The sequence below is a fragment of the Alexandromys fortis genome, unplaced genomic scaffold (genome assembly GCF_014885135.2).
Source record: "Alexandromys fortis isolate MF-2015 unplaced genomic scaffold, M_Fortis_MF-2015_v1.1 scaffold_168, whole genome shotgun sequence".
In the NCBI taxonomy this organism is placed as follows: Eukaryota; Metazoa; Chordata; class Mammalia; order Rodentia; family Cricetidae; genus Alexandromys; species Alexandromys fortis.
Window position 1 is genome coordinate 730,624 of NW_026068058.1, and position 23,529 is coordinate 754,152.

Genomic DNA, 23,529 nt, shown 5'->3' on the forward strand with positions numbered 1-23,529 from the left:
AAAAAAAAAAAAAAAAAAAAAGCACTGACATTCCTGGGGTTTGTACTTCCGGTGACTCCCTTCAAACATTGACTCTAAATATTCAATTATTCAGTTGGGGGGGGGTTTCAAGACAGGGTTTCTCTGTGTAGAAATTTTTTCTTGATTCACTAAGCAATTAAAGTATTGCTAGATTTGGTGGTGCACTCATTTAATCCCAACACTTGGCAGAGGCAGGTGGGTCTCTGAGTTTGAGGTCATCCTGGTCTTCAGAGTGGGTTCCAGGACAGCCAGGGCTACACAGTGAAACCCTATCTCAAGAAAAAAGAAAGAGAAGAAAGAAAGAAAGAAATAAGAAGGAAAGAGAGAAAAGTATCAGCTCTCCTTCCTTGTCCCCAAGCCCTGACTTCCCAGTTTTTGTATATCTGCCTTTGGACTCCTAAGTGTCTTTAAACTTATCCTTTCTTACGAAAATCAGGTGAAAATATGAGTATGGCCAGCTTTTCCACCATCTCTTAACTTCCCTCGCTGTCTTTTTAGCTTTCGTCTTTCTTTACTTCACAGTGTGTTCTGTTACATGGTGTTTTGTTGTCTTTGTAGCACAGGGGATTGAACCTGGGGCCTCAAGCATGCTAGGCCAGTGCTCTACCACTAAGCTGTATCTCTGGCCCTGTTGGGTGCTCTTCCGTGCTTTGTCTCGGTGTTGCTTCTAAGTTGAAAACGACCGGACAGTGCTTGCCTTATCTCGGCTTGTTACTGTTTGCTGCATGTCCGAGCAGAGTGCTAGCCTTGCAGCATCTTTTCCACCTACATATTGAGTATCACCGTGCCGTGCAGGGTGCTTGTGCTATCCTAGTTCAGTGGTATCATTTCCCAGGTCCCAGCAGTTGCTCTGAAACCTACTGCTTTTTAGTCTGAGTAATATTTGAACCACTGCTTTTTATCAGCTTTTACATTTTTTTCATGGTGTTTCTGGTTGCCTCTCTTCATTATGTTCGAAAGAACACTATGCCTTTCCTCCCTGCTCTTGAAGTGATCATACCTTTGGTTTTAGTTTGATAATTCACTACATGGCATCCCCTTTCCATTTGCAGAAGGCTCTTTCTTCCCTGCTTCTCCAGTCTGGACTGCTGATGCTGCGGGCAGCTATGTCGCTCTCAACCCAGAAGCTTCTTTTCACAACTTCCCTAGATCAGTGTCTTCTAAATTTTGTATCTTTTTCTTTCTTGCTTTCCTTTCTTGATTAGCTGAAGCAATTATTAAATAATTCCTCAGGAAAAATATGTGGGAGGTAAATCCTGAAACTTTTGTTTTGTTGTTGCTCTTGCTTGGATTAGTCTAACTGAATTTATATTTCCTCATAACACTAAAAGCATCGATCTGTTCACTTCAAGCCATCTGTGTCACTATTAAGATATCTGATACCAGGGATGGAGAGATGGCTCAGACGTTCAAGGCTAGGCTCATAAGTAAGAAGATAACATAACCAATTCCGGCCTGATTCTCAATGATTTAAAGTTACCTTGGGGTGAGTTATTTTTATTTTGTTTCCTTCATGGGGTATAAACAATATATTCTATTGATCTTTGATTCTGAAGGATTTTTTGTTTTTTAGCTACATTGAACTTTCTCAACTACGGCTTAATCTTGGACCATTCAGTTTGAGGTCTTCAGGCATTCTTCTGTACACAGTTTTTTTCTTCCTACTTCTTCGATGATTTCTTTTCACCCATTTCTTTTTTCTTGACAGCCCCTTTGGAGGTTTGAATAAAATGGCCCCCATAGGCCCATAGAGAGTGGCACTATTAGGGGTGTAGCCTTTTCAGAGTGTGTCAGGGTGGGCTTTGAGGTCTCAGAAGCTCAAGCCAAACTTAGTGCTCACAGTCTCTTCCAGTTTCCTGTGGATCAAGATGTAAAACTCAGCTCCTTCTCCAGCACCATGTCTGCTTGCATGCCACAATGCTTCCCGCCATAACGGTAATGGACTAAACCTATGAACTGTAAACCAGCCCCAATTAAATGTTTTCCTTTATAAGAGTTGCTATGGTCATGGTGTCTCTTCACAGCAATAAAAGCCTAATTAAGACACCTTCCTCCCATGTTAGGCTCAAACTGAGGTTCTTGTGTATGCTGTTAATGAATAGACGTCTAAGATTGAGCCCATGTGCTTTTCAGTTGCCTTTCCCCGTGTCAAAATTTTCCTGCTGTAGTTTGATGCATTGTCTTCACTTTGTCTTCCAGGTGTTCCAGTGTAGGTATTAATTTGGCAGGGGTACTTTAAATTCTCTTTCCTTCGTTTCTCCAGTTTCATTCTCATGGCATCTTGCTCTTGCTTTGTGAAAGCTAAATTGTGTTGGGTTTCTCTGACACGCTAATTAGAGTTGTTTGTTTTTAAATTATCTCCTGACCCTGAAACCATTTCATTCCTTTGGGATCTGGTTCCCTTGTTTATCTTGGTCATTCTTGTTCAGGCTTCTGTTTTCCCTCAGTGTCTGGTGATGCACGGTAGTTCATTCATACTATAAAATGAAGCCTCGGTGGATATTCTTGAGAGCGGATAAATCGGCTGCTGGCACAGTAGTGGATGGGAGCTACTGTGGTACCGAGTGGTTGGGAAAGGGGCTTTTGGCTACCAGACTGGGCTTGAATGGTGCAGTCTGACTGATACTGTCAGCTCGTGCTCTCAAATGAAAAATAATAGGAGCTAGAGACCCTTTCTGGTCACAAAGCCCAAGGATTTACTAATTGACTCTTACAGAAGTTTGTCAACTCCTGCTCTAGTCAGTTGGTTTAGTATTTTGGAGGCCAGCCTTCCTGTTTTTACCTGACATTCGCTGCCTCCCCTGGGATCTGACAACGATGGAGCCAATTAGTGTACTTGTTCTGCAGATGGCCCTCAAGCTGATCTCAGTTTTCAGCTTCATTTCCCTTCCCATCCTCAGCAGTTGTTTCTCAGAACCATCTCAGTCCCTCCTGGACTCCCAGGGCAGGTCAGATGATCACCTCCATGTAGCCCGCTGGCTGCGCATGTAGCAGCTTCCTCCTGTGCTGTCTTGCACATTCGCATGTAACTTCAAGAAATGAATCGGTCCCGTTCCTCCTGCCTCCCACCCTTGTTCTTGTCATCATTGTGGCTTTATTCGTCTTACTGCCCTTCCAGTGGACCTTTCTTTATTTTTAAAGACTATATAGCCTTGGCTGGCCTCAAGCTCACAGAGATCAGCCTGCCTCTGCCTCTCGAGTGCTGGGATTAAAGTTGTGCACTGCCACTGTCTGACTGTCCTGGGCTTTTTATGACCAAGTAGTCACCATTAAATAGGAGTTGACTGTCTCCCACATATGTCTGCATTTGATGACTGAGGGCCCTGTAGGTCTCTGTAGCATGGCACACAAGCAAATTACCTCATTGAGAGAGAGAACTAAGACAGATGGAGACCTTAGCTTCTCCCTAACCCATACACAGACTCCCAGGCACTCCTGTGCAGTGGGTGTAGATGGACGTTAGACATGAGCAGTTCCATGAACATCCACCTTTGTAAAAAAAATTTCCCTCCTTATATCTGGCATAGAAACGTGTTCATGTGTATACATGCTAGGGTGGAATATATTCATTGCTGCATCGTTTGTGAGGTCAGTAAAGGATCATACACGCATATCATGGGCTACTCCATAGTATTACAGAGAAGAGAAAGATCCATGTGGACCCTGGAAATCTCAGGTGATCACTGTGATTAAAGAGAACTGAATAAGTGTATGCTGATATTAATATAAACTCATAAAAGGTAAGGCCAAAATAATGAACATCTAATCCGTATTAGTACTGAAAAGGACTGGGCAGGCTGGGTGTGGTGGCACAAGTCTTTGATCCCAGCACTTGGAAATTGAGTGGATCTCTGTGAGTTTGAGGCAAGTGTGGTTTACAGAGTGAATGCAGTCCAGCTTAGGATACATAGTGAGACCCTGTCTAAGAAATTAATAAATAGGGAAAGAAAAGAAAAAGAGAGGGGCTATACTTATACTTGCAAGTCCTTTGAGACTAGTTATGTGATGCTTGAATACGTAGATAATTTTTAAGTTGCTAAGTCAGCAAGCGAGATGAAGGAGCAAAAAAAAAAAAAAGGCCTGTCTGAGGCTTCTTTTGCCTCCTTTTCAGCATGCCTGTGACTCTGGTCAGGTGGAACCTATCAGTTGACCACTAAGTATTGCATGGCCCCAAACCATGTGTGTTCCAGCAGGGATGATGACTCATGCCTACCTTTAGGGCAGTGGTTCTCAACCTTCCTAATGCTGCAACCCTTTAATACAGTTCCTCATGTTGTGATGACCCCAACCATAAGTTGGTTTTTGTTGATACTTTGTAACTGTAGTACCGTTATAATCGTAATACAAATATCTGTTAGGGGTCGTGACGCACAGGTTATGTATCAGTGACTGCTCTAGGTTATGTATCAGTGAGATGCTAAATTAAGTGAGTTGGTTGCAGAGTGAGCAGCCCAGGAAGATCCTTGGTCTGGCGTGTTCCTAGGAGGCTCCTGCCCTGGGGACAGGTGTGGGCAGCCTCTCCCAGCTGGACTGTGTTTAATGATGTAGAGAGTTGGAGATAGATAGGGTAGCAATGCTGCTTTATTAACAGGACTGGAAAGGAGTTCGGCAGGGGCTGTGTCACTACTTAAAGAAGACAGGTTTCTCTTCTGCTCTTCCCTGGTGTGTTCAGTGTCTAACCTGAGTGTGCCAGGGCCCTCTGGCCTTAGTGGGACAGTGGAAGATAGTAAGTAGAGTGATTCTGAGGTAGGAGAGTCCCTGCTACCCAACTCAAATTAATTTGTTTTGTTTTGTTTTTTTTTCCTGAGACAGTGTTTCTCTATGCAACAGTCCTAACTGTCCTACAATTCGCTCTGCAGACCAGGCTGGCCTTGAACTCACAGAGATCTGCCTGCCTAAGGCGTGCACCACCACCACCTGGCCCAAATCAGTCTTGACCCACACAATCTGTGCCTCTACTGATCGTTTGACTGATGCCGCTTCCACTAGCCTCCGACAGCAGAAGCATCTCCCTTCAGTACTCTCTTTAAGTGCTGGAGGAACCATTGTGTTCAGACAACTTTAAAGATGAATAGATCTAGGGTACTGAGAAGTAGCCACCGTAGCAAGAACTGTGAGCTCTTTGCTTGCCTCCCTTACATGGGACAAGCTCCCAAGACGCTGGCAGTCGTAAGGCACCAGTCAGCAGGAAAGTTGGCTTACCCAGTCCAGTGGGTGAAAGCTGATTACCCTTAGCCAGTCCCTTCACACAGCTTTGCAGCACTCGTGATGGCAGCTGGTTCTGTTTGCATTCCTCACTCGACTGTCTTAGTAGGTATTAACCTAGAATTCCCAGCTCGTCTCGGGATTTCTCCTGTTCCTTGGCCTTCTTTCCCACGTAGTGTTCAGGGTTGCAATGTTGAGAACTGACACCCATCTCCCTCCGAGTGAACTAAACAAATACTTTAAATAGGAAAGTTGAAAGAAGGGTGGTATTTTGCCGTGTTTGGCTCTTGTGGTCTGGTGTACTCAGTACCAAAAATAGCTTCTTCCTACGTGTGGGTAAGCAGGTGAGTTCTCAGCTCTAAGGCCAGGGCTGCCATTCAACAGTTCTATAATTTCACCATGGATCAGCTCTCTGACTTCCGCTAAAGTGGAGCTTTTCGGAGAGCTCTTTGCCCCTTGGCAGCCTTCCCTGTTCCAAAGACTACCACCCCAACTAGCCATATTTACAACTGCCAAATTTGCCTAGGGACAAGGACACCTAGGGGTTTTGTTATTAGGGAGGAGTTGGCTACAGTCTTGCTGATGGTCTTGCTAAAGTCAGCGTCTGCCTTCCCTCTGTTTCCAGCAGCCTCCCTGCTCTTTCACAGAGACAGCTCATTAGCATCTGAAGCTTGCTGCAAGATTCAGCCCCGCCCTCAGCCAAGTTTATCCTTCACGTGGAGGTGTCTTTAATCCTCCACAAGAAGTACTTCCAGCAGCCCAAAGTGCAGAACGGTGGTACCCCACCCAAGCCTGTGACCTGCAGCCAGCCTCTGATCCAGCCAGGAGACTTCTACTGAGGAATGTGAATACAGATCCAGCAGGTGGCCTCCCACCTGCCTCTCCTGAAGGCTTCCTTCAGGAGTCCCTGTGACCCAGTGCCTTGTGGGCCTGCTGGGTTGGGCATTCCCTCGCCTGGTTGGCTCAGGGGGGCTCTTGAAGAGGTAGGCATCACACTCCAGTCCTGCTCTGCTCTGCTCTTGCTTCTCTGCTCTCCCAGGGCTGCATCTGGGTCAAATCAGTGGAAACCGGCTCATCAGAATGAAGGGAAAGCAAAAGCCACAGACAGAGCCATTGAAATGACCTCATCCTGCCAAAGTCCGGGGCTTGGCGGGGGAAGCAGCCTTGTTTGAACATGTGTATAGGAAGGAAAGCAGACTGTCTGTGGTCTGCGTTTTCATGTTCAAGTGCTGCAGCATTTTCCTGGGGATTTGGCTAAGCTAGCCTTGGCAGCCAGTGTCGTGACAGCTGCTCTTAACTTTCTTCTGGAGAGCTCTGTCTCCCACCACTGAGAGCAGTTGGGTTTCTGCGTCCAGCTTGGAGACAGGGTGACTTTATTTACTGGAGAAGGCCAGGCAGGAGACCCACAAGGTCTTAGCAGTCAAGGTGGGACCAACCTATTCAGAGCCTCGGTAGCCTGCTCATGTGAGCCACAGATAGAAGGGCTGTGTGCGCTGCTGTTCAGCTGGGGTGCATCAGTGTGGCCCTCCCACTGCTGGAACATTCCTGTGGATAATAAGCTGCTGCCAGAGCCCAAGGGCTGGAAACACAACCCCTTGGCTCCCTTCTCAACCTCTCTACCCCATGCTTCTATCCTCATGGGCTCCCATTAGTGATAGGGGAATGGGCGAGGGGGCACAGTGTCACAAATGGTAACTGTCCACAGTTGTTGCCATGAACAGTCAGCTAGAGCAGGGTCCTTTCCAGTTCTACTCTGTATACTCCAGGGCCTGTTTCCCAGTCACAGCTGGCTGCAGTCTCTGTACCATACCCGAGCAAGGAGGGGAGTTGGGTTTGAATGTTCCCCAGGAACCATCATGGTGAGGCAGGCACAGTGGTAGTCTTCTCTCTACGCTTTGACCAATACCAGCCACCCCCCTGGTTGCAGTCTGGTCCACCCTGGCATCTCATGCCTGTTGGTTTAGTGACAGCTGTCTTTGTGTCTAGGAGTCGAGTTGAAACTGTTGTGTTTCTCCTGTCTGATAGGGCTGCTTTTGGAAAACATGGCCATAGCACAGAAGAGCGTGGTCCTGTGGGATGAGAAGACTATTGCATAAAGGAGCCAGATGACTTGGATTCTAACCCCAACTCTTCCTGGGCAGATTCCTTAACCTCTCTAAGACTGCTGTAGTTTTGAGACAGGTCTCAATATATAATCTAACTTGCCATGAGCCTTGCTGGGTAGCCCAGAGCAGCTTTGAACTTGTATTCCTGTGTCTACCTCCCTAGTGCTGGGTTGTAGGTGTACACTACCACACCCTTCATTTTTAAAAAAATTTTTTTGGTGTGGTGTTTTTGTTTGTTTGTTTGAGACAGGGTTTCTTTCTAGCTTTGGAACTTGCTCTGTAGAACAGGCTGGCCTGGAATCACAGAAATCCACCTGCCTCTGCCTCCCAAGTGCAGATTCAAGGCATGTGACACCATTTGCCCGGCTGTGGTGTGTTTGTTTGTTTGGGTTTTGTTTTGTTGAGGGTGAGTCTTGCTGTGTAGCCCAGTTGGCTTTGAATTTGCAATTCTGGGACTGTTTAAAAGGATGACTTATTTTTCTGTTTCTGATTATTTGTTTGTTTGCTATTTTTTTTTTAAGTTATGTACATTGATGTTTTGCCTTCATGTGTGTCCGTATGAAGATGTCAGATTCACTGGAACTGGATTGCAGACAGTTGTAAGCTGCTATGTGGGTGCTGGGAATTGAATCTGGGTTCTCTGGAAGAGTAGCCACTGAGCCATCTCTCCAGTCACTTTTTTTGTTTTTTTTGAAACAGGGTTTCTCTGTATATCCCTGACTGTTCTGGAATTTGCACTGTAAGCCAGGCTGGTCTCAAACTCACAGAGATCCACCTGAGTCTGTCTCCCAAGTGCTGGGATTAAAGGTGTGCGCCACCACTGCCCCACTGGGATGTACTTTTTAAAAATGTATTCTTATGTAGTGATTCATTTGTTTTGGAAAGCTGCAATAATAAAATGATTTTTAATTTTTGATTCTGTAGAAGGAAGTCTGCTGCCAATAGGTGCTCCCTCAACATGTTGCAGCGTATCCTTCAGACTTCTTGATGCCTGTGTGTTATGCAGTTGTATGTGCTTTGTAATGCATTCTCTCTTCTTTGCACTGTATCGATCCAGGTCAGCTCTGTAGGTAGATTGTGGCCTAGCACACGAAAGCACCTGGGTTCCCTAGCACCTTCTCTGGGATGCTAGCACACAGCAAAGTTGCTGCCTCTGAGGAGCTGTGTTTAAGATTGCGTTACAGGCCTCATGATGGAAACAACAAAATTTTCAAGCTTCGGAAACAAAAGGAGGAGGCTCAGACCTAACAGATATGCGAGCTATTCAGGCAGCAGAAACCCATCAGCCTTGGGGTGCTCCACTCTTACAACTGAAAGAGTGGGCTGGATGGTGGTGGCGCACACCTTTAATCCCAGCACTCAGGAGGCAGAAGCAGGCAGATCTCTGTGAATTGGAGGCCAGCCTGGTCTATGAAGCAAGTTCCAGGACAGCCAGGACTGTTTCACAGAGAAACTCTGTCTCAAAAAACAAAACAAAACAAAAAACAAAAACAAACAGAAAAAGAAAAAAACCTGAATGAGTGGATGGGCAAGAATGGCCAGAACTCCAAGTAAGGCCTCAGCTGAAAAAGATAGATAAAAGTAAAACCAAATTCAGAGGAAATAGAGAATTATACAGCAAAAGGAAAGTTTCCAAAGCTATTAGTAATGTCTGGAAAATGGGGCTGTTTCAAACAATACTGAGAATAAGGTTTTTAACATTTTATTTATTTTTATGTGTATGAGTGTTTTATCTATAATATGTGTGTGTGCATACCACATGATTGCCTGGTCCTCATGGAGATCAGAAGAGGGAGGGAGTTAGAAATTAAAATACAGCAGAAACAAAATCTAAAAAAATTGGAAGAATAGATGAAGTTACGTCATCCCCTCCCCCAATCTTTCTTTGGCCACCTTTTGGGGGGGGAGGTGGTGATTGAACCCAGAACCCTGAACTTGTTAGTGAAGTGTTCTACCAAGAAAAAATGGGAGAGGAAAGTGAAGAAATCTGGATGACAAATCTAAGAGGATAAACTGTCCAAGTGAGAATTCCAGAAGAAAGATGTCTTCTAAGATCAATACCCTCTGTCATCGTCTAGCCCCCCCCCCCCCCCCCCCCCCCCCCCCCCCCCCCCCCCCCCCCCCCCCCCCCCCCCCCCCCCCCCCCGCCCATAAAAAGAGAGGAAGAAAGAACCCAGCAGTTGGCTATCGGGATGGGTGAAAATAAACTCAGTGTAGTGCCCAGCAATGTGAGTAGCACCTTGGGTACTGAACAGATAGAAACAAACAGATCATGACAGAATCAGAACAGCCTTAGACTCCTCAACAGCAGCCTTATGATTCCGAGTTACAGCTTTCCATCTTAGAATTCTTTCTGTTTCAAAACGTTTCATTTAGCGTGCCTGTGTCTGTGTAAATGAATGCAGGTGCTGGCAGAGGTCAGAGGCATCAGATCCCCTGGAGCTGGAATTACAGGTAGCTGTAAGCTGTCCACCAAGGGTGTGGGGGGAATCTAACTCTAGTCCCCTTCTAGAGCAGTACACGCTCTTAACCACCGAGCCTTTATCCAGCTCCCCTGGATTGGCTTATTGTTGTTGTTGTCGTTATCACTTCATCCTTATTTTGTGTGTAGGAGAGGGTCGGGTGTGCCACAGCATACATGTAAAGATCACGGGTCAGTTGTCTGGAGTCCAGTCTCTCCTTCCACCGTGTGGGTTCTGGGGATCAAACTCAGTTCGTCAGATTTGTCAGCAAGCACCCCAGCCCTCTGAGCAATCTCTACAGCCCTCCATCCTAGAATTTGTCAGAAGTGTGACAATAAAATAAAGACATTTTGAGATTCTCCGAGTTGCATATTTATCTCATTGCACCATCGCTGTGGAAGCAAACTGAGTTTGTGCTTCTGCCCAGTTGTTCTCCATGTGTGGTCCTGGGCCAGCAGCATCAGACCACCTGGGAACTTGTTAGACATACAGATTCTCTGCTCTGCCCCAGGCTGACTCACAAGTCAGGTGGCTGTGCTGCACTTGGAAGCCTTGGGAGTGTTTTGACTGATCAATGTTCCGTGTTTACATTTAACTTGCTGATGAAGATATCCAGCTTTATGTACAGCAAAAAGAAACATAACCTACGATGCCTGATTTACAAATTTGATGGTTCTATACTCTCCTTTAATGTCAATTATGTTTATTTTACATTCATTGCTGCCTTGCCTGCATATGTCTGTGGAAAGATGTCAGATCCCCTGGAACTGGAGTTACAGACAGGTGTGAGCTGCCATGTGGGTGCTGGGAATTGAACCTGGGTCCTCTGAAACAGTAGCCAGTGCCCTTATCCGCTGAGCCATTTCTTCCAGCCCCTATACTCTTAACAATAGTAACAGGAGGCATTTTAATCCTTTTATCTGGGAAGCTGTTCAAAATACATTTTCTCTTCCTTGACCAGTAGAAATCAGCTTTAAAAACATTGAGCTGGCGAAGGGATATAACTCAGTGATAGAGTGCTTGTCTGCCGTGCATGAGAGCCTGGGTTCATTCCCCAGTACAGCAGAATAAGAGTAAACACCATCTGTGGTGTCAGAGGCCTGAGGCCAGCCTGGCCTTCATAGCAAGTTCTAGATCAACCAGGGCCACACAGCAAGACTATTTTCTCAAATTAACAACAACAGTAATAATATAATGTTTTTCTGTCAGCTTAACGGCTTCACATGAAGCTACTGATATTTTAATTCTTGTCTGCGGCCCAGTGGGGCTTCTGGTCCTCCAGCCTTAGCCCTGATATGTAGGTTTAAATTAAGTCTCTGTCTTTCTATTGGAAGTCAGATGTCGGGTGAAAACCTGTTAGGTCAGAGAAGCCGAGAAGCAACCAGCTGACCTTGCTTTTTGGCTGGAGACGAAGCTCAAACTCTAGTCCCTGCCCTTTGCACCTCTTCTGTTCATATTGCAGGTTTCTCTGTGGCAGATTCCAGTCAGCTAATCACTGGCTCTGCCCCTGATTCAAGGTAAACTTTACCGACAGGCTGGAGTGTGATTAAAAATATCTCACAACAATAATTCTTTACTTTTTTAATTCGCGTATACCACTGGCTCCATGTATTTCCAAAACAGGGATTCTTTAATGGTAAATGAAGCATATATTGATGTAGATTTTGGTGTTAAAAGTTTTTTGTACCTGGCATGCTAGTGCTTGCCTTTAATGCTAGACAGGGGCAGGTGGATATCTGAATTTAAGGCCACCCTGGTCTACAAAGTAAGTTTCAAACCATCCAGAGCTATACAGCAAGACGGTGTTTCAAAAAAAAAAAAGTTTTATTAACCTATGTTAATAAAAATAATGGGCTTTAGGACACTCTCACACATGTATTTAATATATTGTCTTAGGGTTACTGTGATAAAACACCATGACCAAAAACAAGTTGGAGAGGAAAGGGTTTATTTTACACTTCTACAGCACTGTTCATCACCAAAGGAAGCCTAGACAGGAACTCACACTGGACAGGAACCTGGAGGCAGGCTTATATGGAAGCCATGAATGGGTGCTGCTTACTAGCTTGCTCCCCATGGCTTGCTCAGCCTCCAACCTAGGGCTACCAGCCCAGGGGCTATACCACCTGGGCCCTCCTGCTTCAATCACTAATTAAGAAAATGTCCTACAACCAGATCTTCTGGAGGCATTTCCTTCCTTCCTTCCTTCTTTCTTTCTTCCTTTCATGTTTGTTTATTTATTACGTATACACTGTTCTGTCTGCAGGCCAGAGGAGGGCACCAGATCTCATTATGGATGGTTGTGAGCCACCATGTGGTTGCTGGGAATTGAACTCAGGACCTTTGGAAGAGCAGCCAGTGCTCTTAACCTCTGAGCCATCTCTCCAGCTCTGGAGGCATTTTCTTAAAGGCATTTCTTTCAGATAACTCTAGCCTTAGCCTTCAGAGGAGCTGAGAGGACAGCTGTTCTCTGTTCTGCCGCGTGTGTGCGCGCGCCACGTGCATGCACGCATGTTCATGTTCCTAGGAATCAAATTCATGACTTTTGCACACAACCATAGAGCCACATATGGGCCTGGTTTAAGACACCCCCCCCCCCCCGGGTATCATTATGTAATCCTGGCTGTCTGGATCACAGGTGCAGAGATCTGCCTGCCTTTGCCTCCCATATACCAGGCCTCTAACAATACCCAGCCCTTAAGATTTGTTTTGTTTCTAATTTTTACTAGATTAAAAATTATTTTGTATGGATATGGATATGCCAGAGGGCACGTATGGAAGTTAGGGACAGCTTCTGGTTGGTTTTCTCCTTCCACCATGTGGGTCCTCAGGTACCCTTATTCCCAGAGCCATCCCACAGGCCCCTAGTTACATTTTTTTAAATTATGTGAATGTCTCTATCTGTGTGAGTTTGTGCACATAGACATGTGCTGGTGAGTTGAGACAAGGGCATCAAATCCTGTGGAGCTGGAATTACACAGTTGTGAGTTGCCCGATAATGGGTGCTGAGAACCAAACTGGACCTCTGTAAGAACAGAATGTGCTTTTTTTTTTTTTGGTGTTTTGAGACAGGTTACTCTGTGGCTTTGGAGCCTGTCCTGGAACTAGCTCTGTAGACCAGCCTGGTCTTGAACTCACAGAGATCCGCCTGCCTCTGCCTCCCGAGTGCTGGGATTAAAGGCGTGCGCCACCCCCGCCCTGCCAGAATGTGCTCTTAATTGCTGAGATGTCTCCAGGGCCACCCCCCACAGCCCAATTTTATCTTTTTAATGGCTGAATGATATCCTGTTATATGTGCTTTTAAATTCTGCCTGAGCACTGCTTCAGCAAAATAAGGAAATAATCACCAAAGAAGAAGACTGTTTTTAATGCCCAGTTCCAGGGAAAGGGGAAGACAGTACCAGGATGGTAGTACTTTGACTTTGATAGAGGCTCCAGGAAGACATATTCATTGCTCATGTTCCTGATGAGTTTTAACATGTCTGAAGATTTATGTAAACAGAAAAGTGAGTCTTGAGATGGCCCTCAGTTTTGGTTTCCTGCGGTTTCTTTGTGATGGATTTGGAGTCTGCATTAGCAGTGAGGTTGAGGAGGGGTGTATATATATATATTTTCCCCCTATATATCATTGAGTGATCTGTGGGAAATGCAGAGATTGCATGTCTCCTGTTCCCCAGCATTTTTGTTTTGCTTTTCAAGACAGGGTTTCTTTGTGTAGCCTTGGTTGTCTTAGAACTTGCTCTGTAGACCAGGCTGGCCTTGAACTCAGAGATCCACCTACCTCTGCCCCCGAGTGCTGGGATTAAAGAGGTGCTCAACCACCGCCCAGCTCCCCACCAAATTTTTTTTAAGTTTTTTTAATTTATTATGTATCTAATATTCTGTCTGTGTGTATGAAGAGGGCACCAGACCTCATTACAGATGGTTGTGAGCCACCATGTGGTTGCTAGGAATTGAACTCGGGACCTTCGGAAGAGCAGGCAATGCTCTTAACCGCTGAGCCATCTCTCCAGCCCTCCCCACCAAATTTTTAACAGATGTTTGCGTGTTTATCGATCATTGACTCTTGACCAAACTCTTGAAGTGGTTATCTTAACAGAAAATTAACCAAGTCAAAAAGTAATTACTACTTTTGAACGTTAGAAATTGTGCTAATAAGGAAAAACAATGGTAGCATTGAATATCAGTTTGCCAAAAACTGATGTTGCTACAGTGAGAAGGGGGCTTGGGAGATGTGTGGCTAGACATGTGTTTGTGTGTGCATATGTGTAGGGGAAGCCCGCACATTCATCCCCGGACGCCCAGACGCAAAATAATCACACAGAAGCCATGTTATTTGTAATACTGTTTGGCAAATAGCTTAAGCATATTTCTAGCTAGCTCTTATATCTTTGGTTAATCCATTTCTATTAATCTGTGTATTGCCACGTAGCTGTGGCTTACTGGCAAGGTTTTGGTGAGTCTGTCTCTGGCAGAGGCTACATGGCTTCTCTCTGACTCTGCCTACTCGCTCTTCTTCTGTGCTCGGAACTCCCATCTTGCCCTATTCTGCTAAGCCACTGGCCGAAACAGATTTATTTATTAACCAATAAAAGCAACACTTCACACATCACATATGCAGTTGGTAGAGGACCAGTCTGAGATACATTTTGTCTTCCAGAAAGAGCAGCCAGTCCAGTGATAGCAAATCTCGAAAGTCAAGTAGGAATGAGAAAAGCCAAAAGCGTGGTGAGTGGAGTTCCTGGTGGTGCCTTTATAGGGCTAGGGAGCAGGGAATAGTGAGAAACTGTGGAGCAAGCTCTGCTTGACTCTTCATTCAGCCTCTGCAAGGGCAGCTTGAGTACAGCGTAAAAAGCAAACTTTAACAAAACATGACATGCAGGAGTCTTTGTGAGGAGTACCATGGAATCATTTATTATACTGTGAACATTCAAGGGGTGGGCTTTTGGAGGATTTAAGGATGCCAGCAGGAGGGTGTGGTTGAGGAATTCCTTGTTACTTCTACACAAACAGGAAGGGATTGGGGTGCAAGAATTGCGGGGTATTGATCATGCCAAGAAGAGCAGGTGATTCCTTAAGCAAACTTGCTTGGTCGCATTTGCCAGAGAAGGATCCCAAGTAGTTTCATCTGGTGGCTAGACAAGGTTGCCACTATGATGCCAGGGCCTTCGGACTACTCAAACTTTTGCATCTATTTCCTCATACGTAAAATGGGATCATTGTAATCCCCAGTCACTTTGCGTGTGAGAAGCTAATGTGTTAATACACCTACTTGCTTACCATGGAGTCTGGTGCATCTGTTAGTAACTCGAGCCAAGGTTCCAAAGGACATTGACTCCTTCAGCACTTACTTTGAAAAAAGTAGAAGGACAAGACTAACAAAAACATCCTACTGGAAAGTAGTGGAAAGGATCAGAGCCCTCCCTCTGTCTACTTTTGCTTTGCTTACCCTTCCACTTAGATACAGTATGAAAATGAACAAACTGTTAATTTCAGAAAATCTCATATTTTTAATTCCTATTTTTATTTTAAGGTGTTTGTGTGTATTCGTGCGCTTGCGCGCGCGCGCGCGCGCGCGGCGCGCACACACACACACACACACACAGGTGCCTATAGAGGCCACAGGGGTCAGATCCCACTGAAGCTGGCATTTACAGGCAGTTGTGAGCCACGGGCTCTGGGTGCTGGAAATTGAATGAGCTTGGATCCTCTGGAAGAATATGCTCCCAGATTTCACACTTATGCAAAGTTGTTCCGTGTTGTAGGGTCCATTATTAACTGTTTCAGTGCCCTGTGTAAAGCAGGGCTCTTGTCCCACACAGGATCCACTGCAGCCCCCTCAGCTACATCCATTTAGTCTCCTCTGGAGCAATACAGCAGCTTTTCTCTTTTCTAGCTTAACATTTTGGATTTCTTTTGTTTACTGAGACAGGATCTCTCTATATTGTCCACGCTGGCCTCAAAATCCTGGGCTCAGCCTCCCAAGTGGTGGGGCTGCAAGCATGCACCATTGCATCCTTAACATCGACTTTTTGGGAGAGTGTTCAAGCCACTCGTGATGGGAAGTGTTCTTGGGATTTGCTTTGCTGGGGTTTGGGTGATTGATTTGGAGTCTGTATCAGCGGTGAGGTTGAGGAGCGGGCATTGTTTGCTCATGTAATTATTGAGTGACCCATGGGAAATGTAGAGTTTGCACAGGTGTCTCCTGTTCCCCAGCATATTTTTAATGGGCGTTTGTGTTTTTACCGATCATCAACCCTTGACCAAACACCTGAAGTTCAGCCGCAGGTGAGACTCTGGAGGTGGTTTGGAGGCTGCCAGTGGAAAACAGCATTGAGAAAGAAACATTGATTTTTTTTTTTAATCAAAGAGACTTTATTCCATTTGGGACACAAATGTCCTTCCAAGGTTTAAAGTCAGAAAAAGCCAAGCTCATGTGTCCATTTGTGCAGTGATTATTATTGAGTGCTTACCGCTTGCAAGGTGCTAGGAATAAATGGTAAAAATAAATAAGGCAAATCTCTTTTTGGACTCGTTCTCACGGAGAGGTAGACAGGAAAACTGTGCAGTAAGGCAGGGGAGAATAGACAAAGGAGGGTCCTGGAACTTGACCCCGCTGTCAAGCTGGCCTGAACCCCAAGGGAGGCCCAGAAGCTTCAGGGATGCTCTGCTGGGAGGATCTGGCTAGCACTGGAAGTTGCTGCACCATACCTAGAGAGAGGCACTTGTCAGTGCAGTGTAGGTAACTTCAGCAGAGGCAGCAGGAAAGAGGGGTGAATGAAGTAACCAGGCCTTAGCCTCACACTAGCAGGCAGGGTTCCAAGAACCTGTGGGGTTCCAGCAGCTTCTGGGGAAGGATGGTCGGTGCCTCTGGAGTTTCTCAGTGCTGAGGTGGGTGGAAGGCAGGTGAGGGCTGGCTTGGTAAGATTCCTGTCTCCTAGCACCCTGGGTGGCTGGGCTGGATTCTTGACAAGCCTGGGCAGACCAGGGCTCACTCTCAGGAACATCCAGGAGCCCCAGGCTATATGCCCAGGGCTATGTGTCCCCTGCCAACAGTGTAAGGCTGTTTTCCAGTGTCAACCTCAGCTTTGTTCCAGGATCTCTTCCCAACTTTCAGAGAATTCTCATGCCAGGGCACATCTCTCTCCTGTTCAGGCCATTGACAGTCCAGCAGAGACATGGGTAGGCAGACACTGTTGTCAGTCTAGCGCTTCTGTGTGTAAGTTCCTAAAGGTCGTCTACCCACTCAGCTCTGTAGTTCTCATAATAACACTGCCAGGGTGCGCTGCTCTTCTTGCCCCAGGTTATATGGGTGAGGCTTGTAGCAACAGAGAGGGTTGGCCTCTTGCCCTTGGTCACACAGCTAGGGAACGCAGACTCAGGGTTGACACTTGACTGCTTGGCCTCAAGCCTCTGTTTTCATTCTCTGCCTTGCACTATAGATGGCATGGTATTTTTCCTCGAGGGCCCTGCGGGTTCCAGGATGGTACCCTTCAGTCTGTTTCAGGCAGTCTCTTGCCTCTTGAAATTTATGTGCTTGGTGTCTAACCATAGGTTACTAGGGAGTCATGAAGAGTGAAAAGCAAGAGTCTTTTTTTTTTTTTCCCAAGAGGTTGTGAGGATTTTTTGCCTTCTTTTCAGGGTCAGGTCCAGAGAGTTGGGCTAATGTCTCTGGTGGTCCAGATGACATGCTTTCCTTAATGCTAACAACAGCTGGGGGGGCAACTTTTGTGGTCACCCTTTATGAGCCTGTAGGAGGCTATATGCCCAGGGTCACCCAGCAGAAAAAGTGAACCATTTGGCTGCTATGGTACCCAAGCTTGGGTCCCACCCACCTTGCCCCAGAGCGATGGAATACGATGCTTGGTGCTCACTGGAAGTCATGTGCTTGGTGTGTAACCTGCGTATGTCGACTAACTTGGTTTAGAAGAACTGGGCCACCATCTTGAAAGAACACCCAGTTTTAGGCCAAGATGGTGTCTTGGTTAGGGTTTCTATTCCTGTGAAGAGACACCATGTCCGTGGCAATTCTTTTAAAAGAAGACATTTAATTGGGGTGGCTCGATTACAGTTCAGAGGTTCAGTCCATTATCATCATGGCAGGGAGTCTGGTAATGCACAGATGAAGTAGCTGAAAGTCCTACATCTTAAAGGCAACAGAGAGTGGTCTGAAAGTCACACTGAGGGAAGCTTGTGCAAAAGAGACCTTAAAGTCCACCCCCACATTGACACACTCCATCCAACAGGGCCACACCTCCTACACCTCCTAATAGCGCCACTCCCTATTCAGAGCACCACATTCAAACCACTACAGGCAGCCTTTGTTCCAGTCTTGCTTCTGCAGTCTCCAGCATCACACTAGATGAGAGCTGAGTTCCTGCCACTCTCTTGTCTTATTCACAAAAGTGCAATAGAACCACCTGCGTCCTCAGATCCAGTCTGAAAGTGTAGGCTGCTGGTTCTTAGCTGGGTGCTGATGTATAGAGCTAGTGTATTCCAGCAAAAGTATTCCCTGGAAGAACACATCTGAATCCCACATGGGGGGGGGGGCATATGAGCCTCTTTGGAAACATCCAACTGATTTTGCAACACCCAGGTCACCATCCTTCCCTCCCCTGGCAATCTTTGTTGAAGCACCAGCTGTGCCAGATTTTATTGGCAATAGTGGGAAGGATTTAACCATAGGCAGCTGGTGCTAGACCAGGGCATCCAAATACAGTCTGCTAAGGAAAATCACAGGATTTCTTTGGGTTTTGGTTTTTCAAGGTGAGGTTTCTCTGTTAAGGGCTGGAACTCAATATGTAGGCCAGACTGCATAGAAGTCTGCCTCACAGAGATCTGCCTGTCTCTGCCTCCAGAGTGCTGGGATTAAAGGTGTGTGCCCTCACACCTGGCTCATGATTTCTTGCTAATTAAAACTTAGAACAGGGGCAGGATCTCCACATGTTCGACTCCAGCCTGATCTACCTAGTGATGTCCAGGCAAGCCTGGGTTACAAAGTGAGACTGTACCAATTAAACAGACACACAAATAGACAAACAGTGTCCTTGTTAGGATTGCTATTGCTGTGATGAAACACCATGACCAAAAGCAAGTTAGGGAGGAAAGGGTTCATTTGTGTAAGGTTCATACTCTCACATCACAAGGAAGTCAGGACAGGAACCTGGAGGCAGTAGCTGATGCAGAGGCCATGGAGGGGAGCTGCTTGCTGGTTTGTTCCCCATGGCTTGATCAGCCTGCTTTCTTACAGAGCCCAGCCCAAGGATAACCCCACCTGGGCCCTCCCCCATCAATCACTAATTAAGAAAATGCCCTACAGCCAGATCTTATGGGGGCCTTAAAAAAAAAAAAAACGCAACAAAACTGACCTTCCCTTCTTTCAGATAACTCTAGCTTGTGCCAGGTTGACATAAGACCGTCCAGCACAGCCGATGCCTTGTCAGCTTGACACACACGTCACTGTTAAGCTGTAACCTTTCCTTTCTTACTCGTCTCCAAACCACACATTAGTAAAACCTCAGTGTAAAACAGTTTACAAACTTAAAAATTCCCACACTCTTTACAGTTTGAAACACTTTAAAATTAAATCTCTTTTAAAATCCAAAGTCTCTTTGAAAACCTAACATCTCTTGAAAAATTCCAAAGGACGTTTTGGAAATGTCTGGAGACATTTGGTTGTTACAGAGGAAGGAGACCTCCACGCTGAGGCTGGGCTGCTTCTGCAGTAGACATTGCCATAGTACCTTGCACTATAGAGCCATTCAAGCCAAAGTGTTGATGGTACCGCCTAAAAAACCTGCACTGACCGTCCAGTGCTTTTTATTTATTTGTGTGTGTGTGTGTGTGTGTGTGTGTGTGTGTTTGTAGAGGTCAGAAACTAACTTGCAAGAGTTGGTTTTCTCTGTCTACCATGTGGATCCCAGGTTTTAAACCCATCAAGCTTAGCATCATGTGCCTTTTCCTCCTGAGCTGTCCCACAAGCACTCTACCCAGCATTTATGAAGAGTGTTCTAGCAGCAGACATTGTTCTAAGTGCTTCTTGGGTGATAAACTCAGTTCTTCTTCCAGTGTTGTGACATCAAGAACTGTTGCTATCTTCATTTGGTATACCGGGCAGTCAGGGCCACAATCCCACTCAGAGAGGCAGACCTTGAGCACAAACAGCCTGGCTCCAGAGTCGTCTACACTGAGCCTCTGAGCTGTGCTGTGCTACCCCTCCTTAAGAAAGCCAGTGAGCTTCAGGCCACACTTGCGGCTTTGCATCCAGAAAGCCACATTCTTAGACATTTGCGTGTAAGAAGTGAGAAACCTCTGGTCACCGTGCCTGGAACATGGAGGTGGGGGTGGATATAGTTAATTTCATGAGGAGCCAGTGAGCCATCAGCAAAAGCCTTGTTCTGTAAGGAATGGGGCTCAGCTCATGATCTAATGGTCCTTCTTTCTTATTAGACTATGCTCTGTCATTGTAGATATAAAGACTACTGTGGTGTACCCTGCCACAGAGAAACACCTGCAAAAGTACATGCGTCAGGACCTCCGCCTGATCCGAGAGACTGGAGATGACTACAGGAACATCACTTTACCCCACCTGGAGTCCCAGAGCCTCAGCATCCAGGTGACTGACTGCCAGGACTCATAAACTGTTGATCCTGTAGCTGGTTTCTCTTGCAAGCACTTGTTGGGGTCATCCCAGAGATGACCTAGGGCTTGCCCAGTATGTGAGACTGCAAAGAGGAGCATGGACTGGATCTGTGGAGTGGAGCCTCCTGGTGTGGGCTGCTTGCTGTTTTATCCAGGACAGTCGTGGCAGGCTTTGTGATCTTGGGCATGCCACTGACCTTCTCAAAGAATCTGGAGAAATTTTATCTGCTCTGCAGTAGTCCTGTATAGTCTGAATATGTCCTCACTACAGATCTGTGGGTGGGTAAAATCCTCTGTTGGGTTAGGTGACCTCAATCCAGCCTCTTATCCCTAGTCTTTCCTGCAGGAGACAAGTCTTAGAGCAAAAACTTCCCTGTCCCTCCCTCTCCTTGCATTCATTCCACAGCAGACTGCTCTGTTGTCCCCAGTGTGTGTTTGGTATAGACCTGTATATACAGGATGACAGAGTGCTCTGGCTGAGCCAGATACAGGATGCTTAGCTCAGAGATCCTGGCAGGTCTTCGGTTTAGGCCAAGTGCCAACCAGAGCCTCTGCCTGGAATTGGCCCCATGTGGATACTCACAGTTAAATATGATGGATGCATATTGATGAGTCACTTCCTTGCCCACTCACTGGCATCCACCGGTTCCTTCTTGTTATCGCTCACTCACGCTCTCTTTGGGTCTTTTTTACTGCCGTTTCCACGCTCGCGGTACATGGGGGAGAGTATTCTTAGATGGGAGGCTCATAGCCATTCCTCTAGAGTTCGGAAGGGTGGGCCCCAGGCTTGAGGGGAGAATAAGGAAGGGGAGACTGTCAGTGCCTGAGGAAAGCAGTTCCCCTGGGAGACCAGGTACTGACAGCCTTCTTGCCAGTGTATAAGACTGTGAAGTCCAGTCATGACCACCCCCCAGCAGAATTTGCTCACCTGTTCCTTTGGCTCAAAATCTTTCATTCTTTCCCCCTTTTTAAAATTTGAAACAAGGTGTCCTAGTTTCATTTCAGCTGCTGTGACTAAAATATCCTGTTAAAAAGCTACCTGGGGTGGGGTTATTTTAGCTTACAATTCCAGATTATAGTTCACCACTGTGGGGAAGTCAGTGTCAGGAGCCGAGACAACTGATTATGTCACATCCATAGTTAAGAGCAGAGACAATGAATACATGCGTACTTAGTGCCTACCTAGCCTTCTGCTTTTACACATTCCGGGACTCCAAACCAGGGAATGTTGCCACCCACATTCAAAGTAAAATTTCCCACATCAGTTAAGTCAATCGAGATGATTCCCTGTATCAGTGGTCCTCAACCTTCTAACGCTGCGACCCTTTAACACGGTTCCTCATGTTGTGCTGACTCCAACCATAAAAATATTTCGTTGCTACTTTACTGTAATTTTGCTACTATGATGAATCATAATGTAAATATCTGGTATGCAGGATATCTGATGTGTGACCCCTGTGAAAGGGTCATCAGACACCTTAGGAGTCTCAACTCACTGGTTCAGAACCACTGCCCTACAGGCATGCCCGTAACCTGATCTAGGCAAGCCCTCATTGAGAGACTTTATCTTTCCAGGTGATGTTTGGTTGTGTCAAGTTGACAATTAAAGCTAACAAACACGCAGTGGTGGCGCATGCCTTTAATCCCAGCATTTAGGTGGCAGAACCGGGCTCTCTGAGTTTGAGGCCAGCCTGGTCTACAGGTCAAGTTCCATGACAGCCAGGACTACACAGAGAAATCCTGTCTCGGAAAAACAAAAACGAACAACAAGAAAACCTAACCATCACACAAGATGTCAGGTAGTCCGGGCCTTAACCTCATTACGTAGCAGAAGATGGGCTTGAGCTTCAGATCTTCCTGCCTCTGCTGCCCCACTCCCCGGAATGCTAGGGCCACAGATGTATATGACCACACTCAATTTACATGGTACTGGGGACTGCTAGGCATGCACTCTACCATCTGAGCTACATCCCAACCCCTTTCTTTTTAAAGACGTCCTGGCATTTGTTCTGTCTTGGTGGAAAGGAGGTGTCTGTGAAGTGTCCTAGAGGGACCTTCCGGAACATCAGTTTTGTGGGGCTATTTGTATATATGTGGGATTCAAGAGAAGAGACCCTCGTCTGACTGATGTGAGTCTTGTAACTACCTTATTGTGCGCCATTACCCAGTTCCACTTGCAAACAAAAGTCATTCAGCAGGATGCCTTTCTTCCAAATCTTGATTGGCATAAGCTTCTAGCGTCACTGGCAGTAGTCTTTGTATTATTGAGTGTCTGCTGTGCCCTAGGCCCTGTGCGGGGCTTTAAGGAGGCTCCCAACTGACACAAGCCCTAGCTAAAGTCCAAAGTCTGTAGGGAAGATGGGCATGCAGGTGGACAGCAGTGATAGTGACACAGGCCACTGGTGGGCTGTGTGAGTGCAATGGTGATGCTGTGAGAGGAACCACTGTAGACATGGGGTCCACACATGGAAGCCTCCCCTTGAGTTGTAAGAGAAATGTAAATGGTAACAAGGTGGACAAGGCAGAGGGAGAATAGGTCCAGAGGCTTCGTACTGGTGTGAGTAGGCACAGGTTCCGTGGGGCTCAGTGGGGATGACCCTGAGTGGCCTGGAGGAGGTCTGCGGACTGTGCTCAGGAGACCAGATGTGCACAGGTACTCAAGGACATTTTTAAAAATAGCAGCAGGAGATTCTGTTTTTTATCCACTGTCTGGCCCTTCAAGGACTAAACCTGGGGCATATACATTTTATTTTCTTAATGAATTTTTTTTGCATTTAATTAATTTATTTTTATTTTATTATGTATGTGTGTGCACACACACATGTGCACCCTAGTGTACAGGTGGAAGCCAGAGGACACTCGGAAATTCTAGGGGTCAGACTCAGGTCATCAAGGTTGGCAGTATGTGCCTTTATCAATAACCCATTTTGGCAGCCCCAAATCTATGCTCTTGGGCACTGGAGAGATGGCTCAGAGGTTAAGAGCACTGGCTGCTCTTCCAGAGGTCCTGAATTCAATTCCCAGCAACCACACAGTAGCTCACAACCATATATAATGAGATCTGGTGTACAGGAATACATGCAGTCAGAACACTA

General features: G+C 46.2%; 1 protein-coding gene across 1 annotated transcript in view; it reads left to right on the forward strand.

Moving 5' to 3' along the window:
• The window catches only part of Dcps (decapping enzyme, scavenger), a 43,429-nt gene that overhangs the window by 9,914 nt on the left and 9,986 nt on the right, over positions 1-23,529 (forward strand). The window contains 1 exon segment of the mRNA XM_050120009.1: positions 20,263-20,408. Within this exon segment, the coding sequence (XP_049975966.1) occupies positions 20,263-20,408 (146 nt within the window).